General features: G+C 31.7%; 3 protein-coding genes across 3 annotated transcripts; 2 read left to right on the forward strand and 1 right to left on the reverse strand.

The window, feature by feature from the left end:
• The first annotated feature begins 1,997 nt into the window (after positions 1-1,997).
• LOC18601565 (emp24/gp25L/p24 family/GOLD family protein) lies at positions 1,998-4,714 on the forward strand. The gene is made up of 4 exons (XM_007032547.3): positions 1,998-2,315; positions 2,741-2,950; positions 3,791-3,867; positions 4,345-4,714. Exons 1-4 carry the CDS (start codon positions 2,103-2,105, stop codon positions 4,487-4,489), a joined length of 645 nt encoding a protein of 214 aa, XP_007032609.1. The 5' UTR covers positions 1,998-2,102; the 3' UTR covers positions 4,490-4,714.
• Positions 4,715-5,434: 720 nt separating this feature from the next.
• LOC18601566 (glycine-rich protein) lies at positions 5,435-8,002 on the reverse strand. Its single transcript, XM_018120109.2, has 2 exons — positions 6,852-8,002; positions 5,435-5,745 (listed from the first exon to the last, which is right to left on the reverse strand). The coding sequence occupies exons 1-2, from the start codon at positions 7,863-7,865 to the stop codon at positions 5,659-5,661; spliced, it is 1,101 nt and encodes a 366-aa protein (XP_017975598.1). The 5' UTR covers positions 7,866-8,002; the 3' UTR covers positions 5,435-5,658.
• An 8,326-nt stretch (positions 8,003-16,328) lies between these two features.
• PME31 (pectin methylesterase 31) lies at positions 16,329-19,990 on the forward strand. The gene is made up of 6 exons (XM_007032549.3): positions 16,329-16,817; positions 16,894-16,998; positions 17,384-17,461; positions 17,785-17,972; positions 18,974-19,147; positions 19,556-19,990. The coding sequence occupies exons 1-6, from the start codon at positions 16,575-16,577 to the stop codon at positions 19,716-19,718; spliced, it is 951 nt and encodes a 316-aa protein (XP_007032611.1). The 5' UTR covers positions 16,329-16,574; the 3' UTR covers positions 19,719-19,990.
• The last annotated feature ends 9 nt before the right edge of the window (positions 19,991-19,999 follow it).

The following is a 19,999-nucleotide window of genomic DNA, read 5'->3' on the forward strand; positions in this document are numbered from 1 at the left end:
AATCCTAAGTAGATTTGTGAGTGTCCTTTTCATGGTTTAAATACTCGAATATCTTTGCTCTTCTAGCTTCTACTTTTTCATGCAATATTGATGTTATTACACTTTCAAACTCATTACTATCATTAGGTAATTAATTCAAATATTAATTAGAAATTCCGAAAAGTAAAGTAGAGTTAGAACATGATTGTAGCCAAGTGTATCTGTCAATGCACTCTAGATCATGGATAGGAAAAAAAAAAAAAGGGGGGGCACTGCTTCCTAAAGACTTGAGCAAGAATTGTGATAGTGATATGGATTGGAATAAAGTCGCTACAACTTCTGGAAACAATGTCGTCATAACATAGTACAATTACTCATGATGTTGTAATATGGTCCACTTACTCATGTAGCTGCAAATCGCCACTTGATCTCCAGCTCTATAAATGTTGCCCTAAATTTCTCAACATGAACCCTAAAATCAACCTTGCTTTCTGTCGTTTACCAGTGAAAAATAAGCGGCAGGCAGGATGGAGATATAACAACAGCAAGAAACAAGGCTTTGAAATACAAGCATTCTGATGAAATATCAAGGCTGAGTTTGTATTTCAAAGCCTTGGTTTTGTTGCTGCTGTTGTTTTGGAGCTGGAGTCTTTCCCATCTTCATCTACAGCTTCATTGCTGCCTCACAAGTAATTTAAAATTAATTTGTTTTTATATTATGTTTATTATGTACTCTCCTATCAATAATGTATTTTTCCTCAATCATATGAATTCAATCCGATTCAAATTTACCATTTCATTGAATAGAATGAATTTCGCAATATAGTACAAGTGCAAAGTATCGGACCATGCACATTTATTATATATTATATTATATATCAAAAATGGATTATATAGTATAATTGTTAAATCGATGCACGTATTGTGTATCGATATTTTATTTTTTAGTATCATAAGACACAGTAAAAAAAATTAAAATTAATTATAAATAATATTTATACATGTAAAATTTTAAAAAATAAAAATATTATACTTTTTAATGAAATTGGAAATTATAGAACATAAACTGAAAATATGATTATTTTTTATTGAAATTCTCAATATATTCCTTAATAGTATATATTTTTATATTAATTTATGAATTAAAAATTAAACAAACACTTATCATGTTAAAATTCAAATGGAATTTCAATTTTTTAGTATTTTTATTTAAAATCTAAATCATTGAATCTCATAAAAAATAGTTTTTCATATTTCAATTCAAAATAAATAAATAAATAAATAAATTTTTATAATTAATTAGAATTAAGTTTATAAAAATTATATTAACTGTATCTTACGATGCAATTCGATACTTGATCAAATACGATACAATTATCGATACGTATCATTTTTTACTAATATTATATTATATTGTACTATATGTATTATGTATCATACAATATTGATAACACAACCCAACTATTGATGGCCTTTTAAGCTAGATTCGGGCTATGAAAGTAGCCCATTAGTTAAATAAGACAATATTTAAAATATATAAACAACTTATTATTCAATTCAAATCGAATAATTGTATCATAATGGATTAATTGAGTTATATTTAAATAAATTAGTTGTATTTAAATATATTAATAGTATCATGTCATACACATAAAATTTATATAATAAACATATCATACTTGTGACAAATTTTAATACGATAAAGTAATTTCATTGTACTTATATCGACTCATTTATTTATAATATCTTCAATTTTATATAAGACGATTATCATTGGTTAACACGAATTAGTGACTTTAATTTAGATGTAAGTTTGTGTATCATGTTAATAAGCTTATTTGCTTCATGATCATCTCATGACTCTAAATTAAATTAAGTTCGATAAAAACAATGCTACTTTACTTGAAATGAAACAATGGAGATTCAAATAAGAATAAATTATTATTATTATTTATTACTATTATAAACTTAGTTTAATTACACGGCAGAATCTAATAGGCCGTCATAAATTAAGCTTCTCTTAACGTACACCAAGCCAACACAACACAAACAGATCTCTTCCAAACTTTTAAGAAGTTCACAACTCAAAAACCTGTGATTTTTATTCTGTGTCTAAGACAAGAATGTCTAGATTAACTCAGGGTATAGTTCTCATAATCCTAGGATTAATGTTGGAAACAGACATTGGGGAATCAATGAGATTTGAGTTGGAATCAGGGAACACAAAGTGCATTTCAGAAGACATCAAGCCGAATGCAATGAGTGTTGGTAAATACAGCATTGTCAATCCAAACGAAGGTTACCCTTTGCCTGATTCCCACCGACTCACTCTCAGGGTACGCCCCATGCAATTCTGTCTTTTTTTTTTTTCTTTGGTTTGTTGATTTTTATTTCTGTGGGAAGCTGAATTTAGTTTGGAAAGTTTATGATATAATTAGGAGTTAAAGTTTCTCATTTTGTCAAAAAGAATATGTTTTCTCTTTTGCTAAGTGAATGTATGGTGGATTTGAATTGTTGAAAATGGGTATTTTAATTCCTTCTCTTTTGGGTTAGATGCATTTCTGTTGTTGGGATAATTTTCGTGTTGTTGATTTGTTTCTATTTTTCCCATTTCTTATAGCTTCATTTTTAATTCCCAAAAAAAAAAAGATTAGTGGGTATAACATAAAATTATGCAAGACGGATCATGCTTTTGGTTAGATCCTTGCTTTTGAAATTTAGGGGATGGATTTCGGTGATAACAAGGTGTTTACTTTTATAGGTGACTTCACCTTATGGGAACAATAATCACTATGGAGATCGTGTGGATTCAGGGACTTTTGCGTTTACTGCAGTTGAGGGTGGTGATTACACTGCTTGTTTTTGGGCTACTGACCACAAGCCTCCTGTAACGATTACAATTGATTTTGATTGGAAAACTGGTGTTGCTGCTAAGGATTGGTCCAAGGTTGCCAAGAAAGGGCAGGTTGAAGTAAGTGTATTTACCAATATCCTTTTCATTTTGTTGGTGGTTGGATATTTTATTAATGTTTAAACTAGATTTTGCAACTTTTGGAAACAAAAGTAGATTTATAGGCCTGTTAATGGTAGTACTTTCTTAGTTTACATAATGACTGCTCCTCTTGATTTATGCAAAGCTGTCATTTAAAAGGGCTGACAACATGCCAGTAGTTGAAGTTAGACAAACATTCTTATACGTTGGCAAATTTTCTTCACAACAATTAACATTAAGCTATCATTTGTTTTGTGTTTCCTTTTATGTTTTGTACTTGAACTATGTCCGTAGAAAGCATTTAGTTTAACATGATTGTATAACTATCAATAAGACTTGGAATGAACTACATTTTTGGTGTTCTGAATGTTATTATTATATATGTGCAATGATATGTTTTAACCTGCTTAAAGAAGTTGCATCAAAAAGTGAGTTAAAGGATTAGTTTTGATGGTAATTTCACTCTTTGTGGTGGAAAGTTGTTGTTCTTTGGTAGGTCTGGATGGTTTCGTTTTCTGCCTATGTATGAATTATAAGTATAATCAATCTTAGCATGAAGCTGCTTTGAGAACATGGGAGGGGGAGGAAAGGACAAATCTGTGGCTGTACACCATTCTGTGTGAGTTATGATATGATGTGGATTTCTGGAGGCCTCTAAGAAGTTGACATATGCTATTTTATAGTTCTTGGTCATAGCATTGGGTTCCTGTTAGCATGGAAAAAAGAAATAATTAAATGAACAGATGCCACATGACAACTTTAGTGAGAGTTTTGGATTGTATCATGTTTATTGAGTTAACATTTCTTTCCTTGTGATAGACAATGAAACTTGAGTTGAAGAAATTGTACGACACTGTCACGTCTATTCATGAAGAGATGTTTTATCTTCGTGAGAGGTATGAAATAACTAGTGTTGTTATTTTAATCATTCTGTTGGCTTGGAATCCATCCTTTCTTATCTAACTTCTTCTGTTGGCATATTATTCTTCTTTAAGAAAGAAAGACACTTAACTTTCCTCACTTTCCAAGGATTTGAATTTCCATACATTGCGACTTTTGATAGATTTGTCCATATTAACAGATTTTAGGGCTTCTCATCAAGGATAATACTTTGTCTGTCTTCCCCATTCCGACCCTCCATTTGTATGCTGTTTCTCTTAAAATGAATTTGGGTTCAGGGCTTTGTTTCTATGATAACTTCTGCTTCTGATGCTAAATTTGGATGTAACCGAGTCAGATTACATTCATTCTTCTAAGGAAGATAAATTGTCAAATTGGCATTGGAAAAGCAATTTTCTCAGGTTATAGCTAATGTAAAGCAGCAGTAGGTCTTTACGTGCTTTGATCTTTCCTTCTCTATCTGTTTTGTTCAGGGAGGAAGAAATGCAACAGCTTAATAGAGAAACAAATTCCAAAATGGCTACTCTTAGTTTCTTTTCGCTTGTTGTTTGCTTGTCTGTGGCTGGGTTGCAGATATGGCATCTAAAGGCATTTTTTGAGAGGAAGAAGCTCCTGTAGTTTTGCTCTGTTCTCCTTGTCACTCTGTTTGGAAGTCATAGGCATCTCATCTGTACCTTCATTGTTATTTCAGAGGCTAAATGTAATAGACTAATTTATCAGTTAAGCTGGAATTGTAGTTTGCACAAGTTAACCCTAGAACATCGTCCTATACGCTCTAGCTTGAACTTTATTTTTTATTGATTAATTTGTTGAATCAAGTTATACTTTCTGACTAGTTTCTAAGTTGGAGGAAATTTGTATGGAAAAGCACAAGGATTATATGAAAGAAGTGTCTGATTATGGTGCTTACTAGTTACGAGTAGTATTAACTACATGATTGATTCCGTATGCAGTTGATTGCCACCCAGAAGTTGTGACTCAAAGCTGTAACAGCTGATGCATTATGCAGTCGAATAGGCAAATTCATTCATTAAAATCTATGGCACATTGCTTTATTAGCATATTAAACGTTCGAAGCATTCTTTAAAGCAAGCAAGATGTTTAGAGCACTGTTGGGAAACGGTGTAATCGTTTTCAGACATACATGTTTAGATTACTGTTTATTTTGTAAACAATAACAAAAAAATCAACTAAAGAAATACAAGAAATGTTGAGCCTGACCCACATTACGGTCATTCCGGCCAATAAACACAAAGACAACAGATAAATCCAAAGTGGGTGCCGGTCGGAAGTTCGGAACTTTTTCATTTTCAAAAACTATTACCATTTCATAATTAGCAGGATATTAGGATTCTAAAACAGAGCCTCCCCGGTTTTTACACAGCCCGATGGATAATAGATTGCTGTCTTAATTATCAGAAACATCCAACCCGTAACCATAAATCACTTCTCATTTTAAGAATCCTGATTAAGTGAACTCAACACCCAAGGTGCAGTGGAAAGGTTTTGGTTCAAGATAATGCCCGGAGAACTTGAAAAAGAAAGAAATTTCAGACGCACACATAAGCATCATACGGCATCATCACATTATCATCACCAAGTTGATATTATGCAAGCACAACACAGTAACCCAAATGTTTGGGGATTTTATTGACAATCACAGTCACTGACACACATGAACCACTCGGCAACAGTAGTAGATACCATCAAAGGAGGCATGCCTCAACCTTTATTTAGTAGTAGCTACTATGGCACGAACTCCATTCAGTGATTTACCACCAGTCTGATTACTCATCATCATCATGGTGCCTGTGGTGGTGGTGCTTATAGCGGTGATGCTTCTTCTCCTCATCATCATCAGAGTTGTCATCCCCCTGCAATGTTTAATTTCATTCAATCATATTAGTTTTGACACAAACAATCAAACATAAACAAGTACAGATATAACAACATAGTTCACCTTTTTCCCACAACCAAAAAAAACAGTCCAACATATATGATAGTATAAACTTACTGAAACCCAAATCAATTCCAGATAATCTACCATATTCACTCAATCACTCGTTTCATATTTCTTGACACCTCTATAACATAATGCTAAGCATAACTAAACATGAATAATTTGCAAGTCCCTAGTTTCAACATATAGCTGTAGCAGAAAAAGAAGGATATTATTATTCAGAACTTCAAAGTACAAGTATACAAAAAAATCTAACTTTACTAAATGGAAATGCCTTGATGAATGAAAAGGCCCAAGCTTATCCTTCAATTTCCAATGGAGATGATAAATCACAAATCAAAATAACAAAAGCAGCCATAGCAATGTGTTCTAGAGGCAATATTTCCTATATGTCATTAAAGTAAGTGAGTTCAGAACACCAAACATTCTTCTAAACAAGAAGCAAGATCTAAAATCAAGCTTATTCATAAATTTTTTTCTTCAATAAAGAACTTGCTAGAAAATGTTGACCTGGGACAAAAAATCAAAAGAACAGAATGCTTCTAATGATCTATAAAGCTAATTAGTAAATCAAATAAATAGAAAAAACAAGTTAGAAATGATCAAGTTTTAGTACTAACTACTAAGAATGGACACCTATATGACAAACAATTACTTCCGGAAATGCAGTGTCATAAAATCCATGCAGATGCTAATATTCACTCCCTGCTTGCCACCCTCAACACACATATCAAAACAATTTTTACTCATTCCCACTCTAACCTAATAACAGCTAATAAGTCTGCAAATTCCACATCTTCAAGCACATCCTATCTAAATACTAAAGCATGACAGGATCAATATCATGTATTCCAGCTTTGCAGTTTACAGGTATAAATCTAAACAATAGAAGATAAAAGTTCTGAAGTCCTCAACGACAAAGCTAAAAACTTTCATCATACACAAAACTCAAACTACACATCAAATTAAGCTATCAACCTTTTTCGGTAAAATTCAATCAAAACAAGTAAAACTACTTACATGTTTCTTGCGGCCATAACCTTCTTCACCACCATAACCATAACTCGGCTTCCTATACTCCCCTTCCTCTTCCTCCGATCTCCCATAACTTGGTTTCCTCTCATACTCGCTCCTCTCTCCTCCATACTCCTCCCCACCATAGCTCTCCTTCCTCCCATAGCCGGACCCATATCCTGTCTCCGTCCTCTCTCCATAACGCGATCCTTGCTCGCCCTCATGCCTCCGTCCATATCCAGTCTCATATTCGGATCCACCTCCCTCATACTCTGCCTTCCGGCCATACCCGGACCCGTATTCAGATTCAGACTCACCGTACCCGGGTTTCCTCCCATATTCGGATCCGTATTCTCCATACTCGGGTTTCCTGCCATGCCCAGTTCCGTACTCGGATCCATGTTCCCCATACTCGGGTCTCCGGCCATACCCAGATTCAAATTCAGGCGGTGGAGGTTGCTCAAATTCGGGCCTTCGTCCATACCCGGATCCAAATTCCGGCGGAGGTGGCTGCTCGTATTCGGGCCTCTGGCCATACCCAGATCCAAACTCCGGCGGAGGCTGCTTGAACTCTGGTCTTCGCCCATATCCAGATTCAAATTCGGATCCGGGTCGTTCAAAATCCGGCCTCCGTCCATAACCCGATTCGGATTGCTGATAGTCAGGCTTCCTTCCGTACCCAGATCCATAATCAGGCTCATGTTGAGCCCCATAGCCACCAGGGCCACCACCATAAGCGGGTCCAGGTCCTGGTCGGGGCTTGGCTCGGGCATAGCTGCTGTACTCAATTTGGAGAGCTTCGTCGGCGTAAGCACAGGGCTCGCAGCTGGAAGAGAAATGGGGACAAGCGTAATCAAAGTCTCCATCAGACGGTGTCGATGAAGGGTAGCAAGTCTCATCGGACGGTTCCAACGGACGTCCGTAGGTTAAGGCGAGGTCGTATCCGCCACCGTATGGCGTCGGATCGTACTCGTCGAAGTCGTGGACGTCATCTTCGCCTTGCCTTGAGTAGTACGGCATTGTTTCACTCGCGTTTCGAAAAGAAAAGTATCCCGGTGGAAATGGAGAAAGCGAATCGCAGCCGCGAGGGGTGATTTAACAGGACAGGTGAGTTTTGGTTTAGAAGCTTAAACGGTGACGTTTTCAGTTTGAGGAGATGAACAGGGAATCGATATATGATGTGGGTGTTACTGTCATTGATTAGATCCGGATTTTGTTGCAATGTGGGCCGTTGGCTTTGATTGATTTCTGCTTTTATTATGTACTGACACGTGTTAATAACTATGCCGACAACTTTGTGCCTTAAAATAAGAAAACAAAAAGTTGTTCATCACACCTGGCCTGAATAAGTTGATGGAAATCTTATGCTACTTTAGGATCGCTGGTTTTGAAATAAAATATTTTTTGTTTTTATTTTTAAGATTTATATCGATTTGTTTTGTAGTAAAATATTTTTAAGATTTATATTTTTTTGATAAATAAAAAATTAATTTTAAATATAAAATATTTTACTAGTCAATAAAGTATTTTTTAAGAAATAAAAAAAAAACTTTTATAGTAAGTTTATAAATATAAGTTTGATGAATAATATTTAACTTAATATATTAAAAAATTAATATTTAATTTAAAAAATAATTTAAAATATTAATATTTAAATTATATAACACTATTAAAATTAAAAAAATATTTTTTAATGAAACTATTCAATACAATTAAATTTTTTATTTATAAATGAAATAAATCTTACTAATAATCATAATAAAAAAATATTTCAATAATTATTATTTGATGAATACATATTTATAATAGATTTAAATCTTACTAATAATTATAATAAGAAATATTTCAATGATCGTCAAGTGGATGAAGGTACATCTAATGTTTCATATCAGTAACTTAAAGCTGTTTCATGCAAATCTAGCATATTCAAGTCGAAAGTCAAGCCACGAAAGCCATCATCAGCACCAAGTCACTATCACAGTGCTAAGTAGAAGAGATTCCTGCAAAAAAGACCACTCTAGTTTCTCGACAACCAATGCAGGAGTTCTTAGTTAAATGAGAAAGTCTTAGAGCAGATGAAATCACCTAGGAAAAAGAAACTGACCTCCGCGTCTTCAAGCAGAAGATCGAAAAATTTCAAGTCAACTAATCAACGAGGACATCAATAGATTGAGTTGGAAAAGATGTCATGAGCCAACCTTTGTATAAGGCCATGACAAGGTAAAACTGTCTAGGAGACTAATTTGCTTAAAGGAAAAATGTCCTTATTTCAAACAATGTAATGTCACTTGGTAGCATACTTATAAAAGTTTATTAAGTATTTAAGGGGAAAGCCCTTGAGGGAAGGAATGTCCTTATTTTCACTCATTGTAACAGTTTTTGATGGCATAAGTGTAAAAACTCATTAGCTTGTTATACAGGGTAAGTAGTCAGCAGATTGCTGGACTACTTCACTAGTAAAAGTATGTTTGTGGTTAACCATCTAGGACTACCCCCATGGCCCGACAATTGCACATTTATACTCTCGATCTTTTGTACTCCTTTTTGAATATTAATAAAATATTTTTCCTTTACTAGGAACTAACGGTTGCATATATGAAATTCGTTATACCTTATATGATTCTACTATTGCATTTTGCAAGCTAACCAGTGCTTATAATTTGTGTTTATTTAGATATAATTGAATTCTTAGCTAGCTTGTGTGGAAACATCCACCCAAGCGTTGCATGAGCTATTACGTATTCGAGCGAAGAAGTGTAATCTGTGATACTAAATGTGGTTACTTTATTTTTGCTATATTTGTATGTTTTTTGCTATGCCACTACGTGCGAGTCCAAGAACCCATCCGTCTCGACGTGAAAATTTTTTAGAGTTGTCACCAATCTTTTTCTTAAGGTGTGATTGGCGATCTATTAAATTCGTTCTACTCAATGAGATCCTAAATTGATTTTAGGTTTGTCTAAAAATAATAATTTGGTCTATGAGTTTTAAATTGGATTTAGGAATATGGTTACACACAAGGAAAGATTAGCACTTCTGTGATGCCCGTTATACGAACGGTATCATTTAATCATATGTTATCCTATTTAAACTTTAATTTTTAACTTTATGCTTGTGTTTCTTTAATCATTATTTATTTTTAATTTTATTCACAACCTAAAGTCCATTATTCTATGTTATGGGTGTGTCGTGCACATGATGCATGGCATAAATTTCGATAATGTTAGATAAAAACCTTATATTGAGAATATTTTTTGAATCCGCCAATCATATTGGTGGAATCTTGGAATACTCTCTCACATTTATATTACTCAAAAAAACCCGTTTTCGTAAGCTTATTAAGCAAATCTTATCATCAGAGTAATCATTTGTGAGTATAAATAATATTTTAATAAATGCAAACCTTAGTAAGAGTAAAGGCTTTTTATTAAAAACATTTGTCGAGCTCTTGAATCATACTGGTGGGACTTAAAGATATTCTTTTACTGAGAGAATTTTCTAAGTAAGCTTGCATTCGCAAGCTTTCTTGAAAAGTCTCATCATTAGAGCCTTAACTCGCATACAAAATATATCGAGATGAATGCAATGACAAATAATGTAATGCAATAATGGTGTGTGACGTGTTATAAATTTCAACATTAACCATTATCTATGGCATATATTTATTATTATTATTTCAATTTTATTTCCTTTTTATTTAATTTAATTTTCTTATTAAATTCTTTGTTAATATTATTTTTTGTTATTTTAAAAGAACATTTATTTGTATCAATTATTTAGACTTAAGATTAAAATCCTCTCATCATACTAGTGAGATTTAAATCAAATCTCTCACCTAAGAAAATCAACTTGAGATTACAATTTCTAGCATCTAAGGGAAATACTCCATCATTGGTATTAGTCTAAATAATATATTTCATACCATTATATGTTTTATTTTTAAAAGCATGAATATTCTATGCATATATATTTTAAAAACTTGAATATATATATTTATTATTATTTCTTTTATTTCTACTGAACTACATTCTTTATTATTATTAATTAATTTAAAGTATTATTTGAATTAAGAAATATTGAGATTTAAGGTTAAAACCCTCTCATAATATTGATAGAGTTTTAATTATATCCCTCATTTAAGAAAATTAATCTGAAATTGTGACTTCTCGAATTCTAGTAAATGTTCCATCATTTGTCTCTATCCAAATAATATGTTATCATTCTTATTATTGTTACTATTTTTTAAAAACATAAATATTCTACTTCCCTGGGCATCAACATTACATCTTTCTTAACTAATTCTAAATATTATTTATTTTCGTTACTAAGCTATATATTTATGTTTATTTTTTCATATACATATAAATATATTTTTTTTACTTGTAAGTGATCCACATAATAAACTATTTTATTATTTATTATTAATATTTTTTAAATAAACTTATTATTACCACACTCAATACGAATCTAAAAAAATACAAAAAAAAAAAGAAAACAAACAAAATAAAAAAAAAACATACAAATAATAAAACTCAAGCCTAATAGCATCAAGAAAATAAATGGTCCAAATGAAAATGCACACCAAAAGACTTGAATAAGCCTAAACTTCGTTGAACCGCCACTGCTACCACCATTCAAACCGTCGATCTTCTGCTTCTTTCTCTGTTTCTTAACCTCTATCCTCTTTGTACTTACTAAATCTCAGAAGCTGTAAAAAAAACCATTCCTCTCCCTTGAATATTTTTTGTTGCATTTTTTCTTTTTTCTTTTTTTTGTTGTTTTTTTTATTGGATGATTTTCTATTTTTTTACTTTTTTTTTGTGGTATAATGTGATTGGTAGATAAAATACTAGGGTTGCTATGTTTTATTTTTGAGGCATTTCTAAAAATCTAAGGTTTCTTCAGGGAAAAAAGAAAAAAAGAAAAAAAATTCCTAAGGTTTTTGCTTTTTCAAATGGCTCCGTTGGTTTTATACCCACAAACCCTAGATGGGGGTGGGGTGGCTTTGCAGCCACCACCTTACCTTGGTGAGGTCCTAACCAGGTGCAAGAATATCGCGCTTGGCAGTGTGCGCGAATCTAGTAATGATGGACATGGTTTTGTTGCCATGCCCAACTATCCACTGTTTACTGGTTTCTTTTTTTTTCTTTATTTTGTTTTGTTGTTTTTTCTATCTATATTTCCATATTATTTTTTTTCTTTAATTTTTTACCCTAATCTTATTTTGTTATGTTTTGATCTATTTTAAGTTTAATTACCTTGTTAAATCCGTTTTTGGACCATTAAGGAAGTTTAGGTTGTGAGCTTAAAATTTTAAGGCCCAAGTGAAACTTGGACAGTTTACAAAGTCCAAAGACTCGTGATAGTTTCTATTTTGGTCCAGTATGAATCCACTAAACAAAATAAAATAAAAATAAAAACAAAATATAGAATTAAAAGGAAAAATATTCAAAAGAAAGAAAATGGGTGTCTACAGGCTATCTGGTAAAAGCTCCTTAAAAGAAAAAATACAAGTAAATTGTCTGATGAATTTTTTGTTAGAGATGTTTCTTAAAATATATATGTTAGATTGAAATTGTGTAGAAGCAATCTTTTTATGAGCTGTTTAAAGCAGTCATAGCAGTTTATAGTGATATGAATTAGTTAATGGAGTCTTTAAATAATTTTGATAATTTATTAATTTTTTTATTATTTTATTTGAACATATTTAAAAAAATTTGTACTCAAACAAAATATTTTTACTTGTTTTGAATATTTATGTGAATATCCATTCTGCTACATATACCTAGATTTGGATATAGATTAAATTGGATTAATATTAGAATTTAATCCATCCATCTAATCTCTTAGTATTATCTTTGTTTTATAAATTCTATCTAGATAAATGGTTATTCGTTTATAAATAACCCTTCACTTCATTTGTAAATACATACTTAAATAAGATCTTCTTATTCTTTCTAAATACTTATTCTTTCTAAATACTTTTTCTTATAGTTGTTCTTTCAAGTTATATTTCATAATACGTTATCAACATAATTCTTTAATCTCTTAAGTTTTGGTGTTATTTAGTTTTCAGCATCTCCACATTTCAAAAGGATTTCAATGATCGTTTTTTAATTTTTGGTTTTACCGAATCAGGTAAGTGACTTGATATCTTTTCGGCACTTTCATCTTTAAAAATTAACTTAAATGGGAATTTGCTATCATGTATTATATACTATTTTTTATCCATTTATTGAAAAGTGAATTTGCTATTATATAGCTAATAATGAAAAATCATGAACTTGATTCATTCCTCAAATCAAATATGATATCAATTAATAATTATGGTTATGGTTATGGATATGGAAAAAGTCGCCATAATAATTTAAGTAATAATTATTTTAATTCTAAAAATAATTTTATCCACTAGGAGTGAGTGGATAAATTTAATTCACCAGAAGTGAATAGATAATTTTTGACCCATCAGAAGTGGACGAATATCTTTTAACCTATCAAAAATGGAAAAATACTTTTTAACCACCGGAAGTTGACAAAAACTTTTTAAAAGTTGATAAATAGTGAAGAGATATAATAATAAAGGCAAAAGTGGATAAAATGAAAAGAATATAGAAAATATCTTGTCATCAATGTGGCATAAAAGGTTATTGGTCACGTATTTGTTGTATGTATATCAAAAAATTTTATTGAACTTTATCAAATATCATTAAATGCTAAAAGGAAAAAAATATTAAACTTTATCAAGCATCATTGAATGCTAAAAGAAAAAAATCAAAGTAAATTTAATTTTGTTCAATATGAGTTTAATTATGGCCAAGTTGATATAACATATTAGGATGTTATAGATTTTCTTATCCATTCTGAATGAGAAATTGATTATTTGATTTGTAATGGAAATATCAAATAATGAAATATCTTAATATTTTGTTGGTTTTGTTAGTATTGAGCACTTGACAAATGAAATTTTTGTCCATAAATCAAATTATATAAAAAAAGTGTTAAAATAATTCTATATAGATAAAGCACATCTATTGAGTTCATCAATGGTCGTAAGGTCATTAGATGTGGAAAAAAAAACCCCTTTTCGACCTCGTGAGAATGATGAAGAACTTTTTCATCCCAAAATATTATATTTTAATCTAATCGAAACATTAATGTATCTTACTAGCAATACACGACTAGATATATCATTTGCTATAAATTTAGTAACAAAATATAGTTTTTCTTCAACTCAAAGACATTGGAATAGAATTAAACATATACTTCGATATCTTTAAGGAATAATGCACATCGGTTTATATTACTCAAATGCATCAAAATCAAATTTAATTGGTTATATAAATGTAGAATATTTATCTAATCCACATAAGGCTTATTCCTAGACTAGTTACTTATTCATATATGGAGGTATGACTAGTTCATAGTGTTTTGTAAAATAAACTATATTTACTATTTTTTCTAACCTTGTAGAAATTTTGGCAATTCATGAGGAAAATTATGAATGTGTCTGGTTAATATTTATTTTTTAACATATTTAAGAAACGTGTGACTTATCAAACGAGAAAAAAATTTCAACAACGTTATATGAGGATAATACCGCTTACATTGCACAATTAGAGGAATGATACATTAAAGGTGATAGAATGACACATATTTCGTTAAAATTCTTCTTCACTCATGATCTCAAAAAAATGGTGAAATTAGTGTTCACCAAAGCCTTTCCTACTACAATATTTGAAAAGTTGGTATAAAAGATTAGAATATATAATTTTAAAAATTTTAAATAATGTAATTATCAAGAAGTGTAAAATACACATTTTACTCTTTTCCTTTATCAAGATTTTTTTCATTAGGTTGTTCTTGATAAGGTTTTTGATGAGACAGTATTTTAAAAGCGTACTCTTAAAGAAAATTATATACTATTTTTTCTTTATTCAGATTTTTTCTAATGAGGTTTTTTCTTAATAAGATTTTAACAAGACATATTCTTAACAGAATGAATAGTCAATGGAGAGTGTATAAGTGTGGATATCCATTTTATTATGTATATTTCGATTTGAATGCAGATTAGATTAAATTAAGATTATGATTTAATTCATGCATCTAATCTCTTAATATTATCTTTATTTTATTTATAAATACACACTCAAATAAAATTTTCTTACTCTCTCTAAATATTTTTTTTAATTGTTATTTTTTGAAGTTGTATTTCATAACATTATTTTATTTTTATAAATATTTAATGAACTCTAGTTTCCAATTAACTAATGAGATGATGTGGCATAAATCTAAACATGGGGCACCGGCAGGGGCGCAAAAAAAGGTAGAGGATTTCCATTTCAACAATTGTAAAATCGAATATAAAAAAATCAACTTTAGTTTTTTTTTATAAAATTTTCAAAGTATTTTGCATCTCTCAAAATAGCTATCAAGAATTGTCACACACAAAAAATATAATTTAATGAAAATGAATAAAATATGAGGGTTCAATAAAAAAAAGCGTTTTTAAAATATTAATGTAAGTGCTAAAAATAACATTACAGAACATTTGAGATAAAATGGATGAAAAATATCATAATCAATTTTAATTAGATATGATAATTATAAACATAATGGAGGGTAACAATTAACGTAACTTGATAATAGTTTAACGTAAATAAGTAAGATGTCAATCCAAAGATCAAATTATTCTTAATTTATAAAAAATTAATGTAAATATTAATTACAATGATAAAAAAAAAACACTCAACATTCCTCATAAATGAAAAACACAATGTAAAGTTTAAATTTTAAAAAATCTTAACATAAATAAACACTATAAACAGTAAAATTATATAAATATGGTATAAATCAGGTAAGAAGTGTCATAATTACATGAAAAAAATTAGATTCATGTCAATTGTGTCTCATGAAGAAACATGATATTATTATTGATAAATTAATTTTGTACATAAATATATAAACTTAATAGTATTTGAAGAAAAAATCATCTTGTAAAGCTCATGCAAATATAAATTTCGTAAATTAATATTAAAATAGCATAAATAATAATAAAAACATTATATTTATTTGTTTTAAGAGTTCAAAGATGATATATTTATGTGCAATAGATAGCTTTTATTAAGAAAATTGAATCTACAACTAGGTACTTATTTTGGTTAAAATATTTATTAATTACATTCACCTTTATCAAATTTTGACTAACTCTTTGTTGTCCAATATAATTATGAAGTGTTAATAACTAATCATATTCTTAATTATCATGATTGTTTCAGTATAATCTGATATGCAAACAAAACAATAAGATATATACAATAATAAGCTTGGGGTTGCTATGAGGGAATTACAGAATCTGCAAAAAAAATTATTGGAGTTTGCTGTTTGCATAGCCGGATAAATGATTCACCGAAATCAAAGGCGCAATCTCAATGCTTTTTCATCAGCACAGCTGTTAATATTCCTTTACAAATGGTCAAGAAAGATGAAGCCAAGATTCTCTCTTTCACCTTTATTCAAGAAAATAAGATAAACATAATGGTACTGACATCCTAGATTTTATAGTAAAGACTAAACAAAGTAGTTCAATCGTCTTTAACCTTTCCTCGTTTGTCCATTTCTTGCCTCTTGACTCGATTCCGTCACCCATTTAACTCAAACACACAAAGAAGGACAATATTTGAGACAGACAGACAAGGAGAGGGAAGAAAAGGGTTGTTTTTTATTTGATCAATGGCGGCAAGGGTGATAACAGTGTCCCAAGACGGCAGTGGAGACTACCGAACAGCACAGGAAGCCATAGACGCGGTTCCACTCTGCAACACCCGTCGAACTATCATTCGACTGTCACCTGGTATTTACAAGCAGCCCGTTTATGTTCCCAAGACCAAGAACCTCATCACCTTGGCTGGTCTCGGACCTGAGCTCACTGTTCTTACCTGGAACAATACCGCTACTAAAATTGAACATCACCAGGTAATGTATGGCCCTTTTTCTGCTACTTTGTCTGGGTTTTTGCCACGTGTGATGATGGCGCTGTGGTTTTTTGAAGGCTTCGAGGGTGATTGGGACGGGGACGTTTGGCTGTGGGAGTGTGATTGTGGAAGGAGAGGATTTTATTGCTGAGAATATCACTTTTGAAAACTCCGCTCCTGAGGTACAGCATTTTTTTCCCCATTTTTAAAGAAATTCTCTGTTTTCTTATTCAGCTTATTTTTTGATATTTTCTTGTGCTCCAAATCGTGATTGAAGTTTTATTCTTGGGTTTTGTGACTGTGTATCATCATCAAGAAGTTCACTTTTTGACTTGTTTTCTCAACATATGTGGGATTCAGCTATGCGCGTATTGAATACTGTTTTGCTCTTATGATTGGAAGTTTACCTTTTGATTAACTCAAAATTATGATTTTAGCCTTGATTTGTTCTGCAGTTTCCAATTGAGGTTGTGATCATTGTTAGAAGTGCAGATTCTGAGTTGCTTCCAAATGCTTCGAAATTGGTGTGGTGATTATTTCTGAATCATTAGTCTTTCTTTCTTACAGGGTTCGGGCCAAGCTGTGGCAATCAGAGTAACGGCAGATCGATGTGCATTCTATAATTGCAGATTTCTGGGATGGCAGGTGCTTAACTCTCTCATTTTTGTTGGCCTAATGTAGTAGTGTTATGAACCAGTACAGTGTGTGTTATAGGCCTTGTGTTTTGGTGCAAACTGTAGACTTCATTATTTTAAAAATCATAAAAATTTATCTTCACTAGCTCAACCGGTTAAATTGAGATTTTCAATTGATTGAGAGAATAGTTGGCGAAACTATATTTTTGTATGTGGATAGTGTTGGCTACCTGCTAAGGTCTTTTAGGTAGTTCATGACCAATTTAGAGGTTTAATTGTGTTCATAGAGTTGTACTTTAGCTAAAATCTTACTGCTTATATAAACTTTTGCAGGATACTCTCTACTTGCATTATGGAAAACAGTACTTAAAAGATTGCTATATTGAAGGAAGTGTGGACTTCATTTTTGGAAATAGTACTGCTCTCTTAGAGCATTGCCATATCCACTGCAAGTCAGCTGGTTTCATAACTGCACAGAGCAGGAAATCTTCTCAGGAATCAACTGGTTACGTGTTTTTGAGGTCTGTGGTTGACTAGTTTTCTTGTGTCCTTTTCTTTTCTACTAGTATCTGTTTTTTTGTTAATTCCCCATTAAGGTCTTGCATTTCTAAATTTTCAAGTTGTTTGAGGATTTTGATGTTTACAGTTTCTTTCTGGAAACTTAACAAATGTTGGGCTACCTTGATCAAGTTTGTCACTGACAGCTACTTTTGTCAAGTTAAGAAGACAAAACTTTAAATAGTTTAAAAGATGGAGGTAACTATCCAACATAGTTCATATGTTTGAATCAAAATAAAATAGTTCCATGTACAGCACCATAGCGGTACATGAGCAGAGTCATTATCTGCTGGTTGGAATCACATACTTTTACCAACCCACGACCTAGTTTCCAGCTTGTGAGGAAAATCATTATCATGATGATCTGTCCTGCATGTTGTTGCTAGCCAAATGTGACACTTGCAGTAATCCTTAACATTTTCTCTTTATTTGTCAAATAGTTGTTAAAGGTTTTACATCTCTCACCTAAAGTTTTGATTCTGCCACTGATTAATTGCGGTTGGCTCTTTGTTGTCTTGTGTTGCAATTGTATGATCATTTTTAGCCTATGGATTATACTTCTTAGAAAGCTATACAAATTGCGAGATGGCTATATAGGAGTACATAAATTGTTTTTGTTTAGTAGAGTGAACTAGGGTTAATTCAAGTTCTTAAAGAAAAGGTTATGCTGCATTTTCCCAGCTTATTATTCCCAGTACTTTGATTATATAGGAAAGAAAATCAAAGTGTGGATTCCTTGTGAGTTGTCTGTTGAGTGAAATATAATGGTATTAATCTTCTTAATTTTCATTATTATCGCCTGAGGCACTTCTTGTAAATCATGAGCAGTCATCAATAAGGTTTGCTGATCAGCTGTGACCAATGAAGTTTGCCTAGGTTCCACAGTTATTCTTTTTCTTTCTACAACATCTACTCCATTTTCACATGCAATTTTCCCTTTGAACAACTTGCGGCATTTATGCAGATGTGTCATAACTGGCAATGGAGGGTCTTCATATTCATATCTTGGGCGCCCATGGGGACCCTTTGGAAGGGTGGTCTTTGCATACACTTACATGGATCAATGTATCAGGCATGTAGGTTGGAATAACTGGGGAAAACCTGAAAATGAGAGAAGTGCTTGCTTTTATGAGTACAGGTTCACCCTTCTCCTATTCTCATTTCTTTTACCTTTTTAAATTTGGAAAATCACCAAAAGTTCATACCCATTAACATTTTTATCTTGAAAATTTGGTTATAGCCGGGAAGTGGCATGATTGAGTTTTGACAATACCTTGTGCATGATAGAACTGATAGATTATGTTAATCTGAAAGGTTAACCCAGAGTTGGAATAATGCCTATCTAGTTTGGTTACACAAGTATGCACAACACTGCTTTGATATTATCATTATGTGAAAATATTATTAAGCTTGTACAACTTCAATACTTAACCTGCCTGCTCTTGATAATACCTTCTGCTGGACACTAATATTCACCTTCTGCTTACCTCTTTTTCTACTTTATGTTACGCTACCAATTAATTTTTTTAATTGATTGACACTGCAGATGTTATGGGCCTGGCTGTTGTCAATCAAAACGCGCAACTTGGGCAAGGGAACTGCTGGATGAAGAAGCAGAACAGTTCCTCATGCACGGATTCATCGACCCTGATCCAAACAGACCTTGGCTTGCTCAAAGAATGGCCCTGAGAATACCATATTCTGCTTAGAAGTCACTTTCGAAGCTGGCATGAGTTAATAATCAGCGAAATAATGGCGTTTAACCTTTTTATACATAGAATAAAATCTCCGTTGCGGCTATTTCAAGCTTAGTGTTCAAGTATGAAATCCATTTCTAGTGCCACCAAGTTTCTTTAGCCTTGAAGATTTTAGAGAAAGGGTGGCTCATATGAATTGGGCAGTTTTACTAAGATCTTAATCATGTATTCATTATAAAGTTTGTTTCGATTATTATAAGTCCACCAGAGAGTGATTAAAATGAGCAACTTAG

This window comes from Theobroma cacao, chromosome 4 (genome assembly GCF_053813885.1).
Source record: "Theobroma cacao isolate CCN51 chromosome 4, ASM5381388v1, whole genome shotgun sequence".
Lineage (NCBI taxonomy): Eukaryota > Viridiplantae > Streptophyta > Magnoliopsida > Malvales > Malvaceae > Theobroma > Theobroma cacao.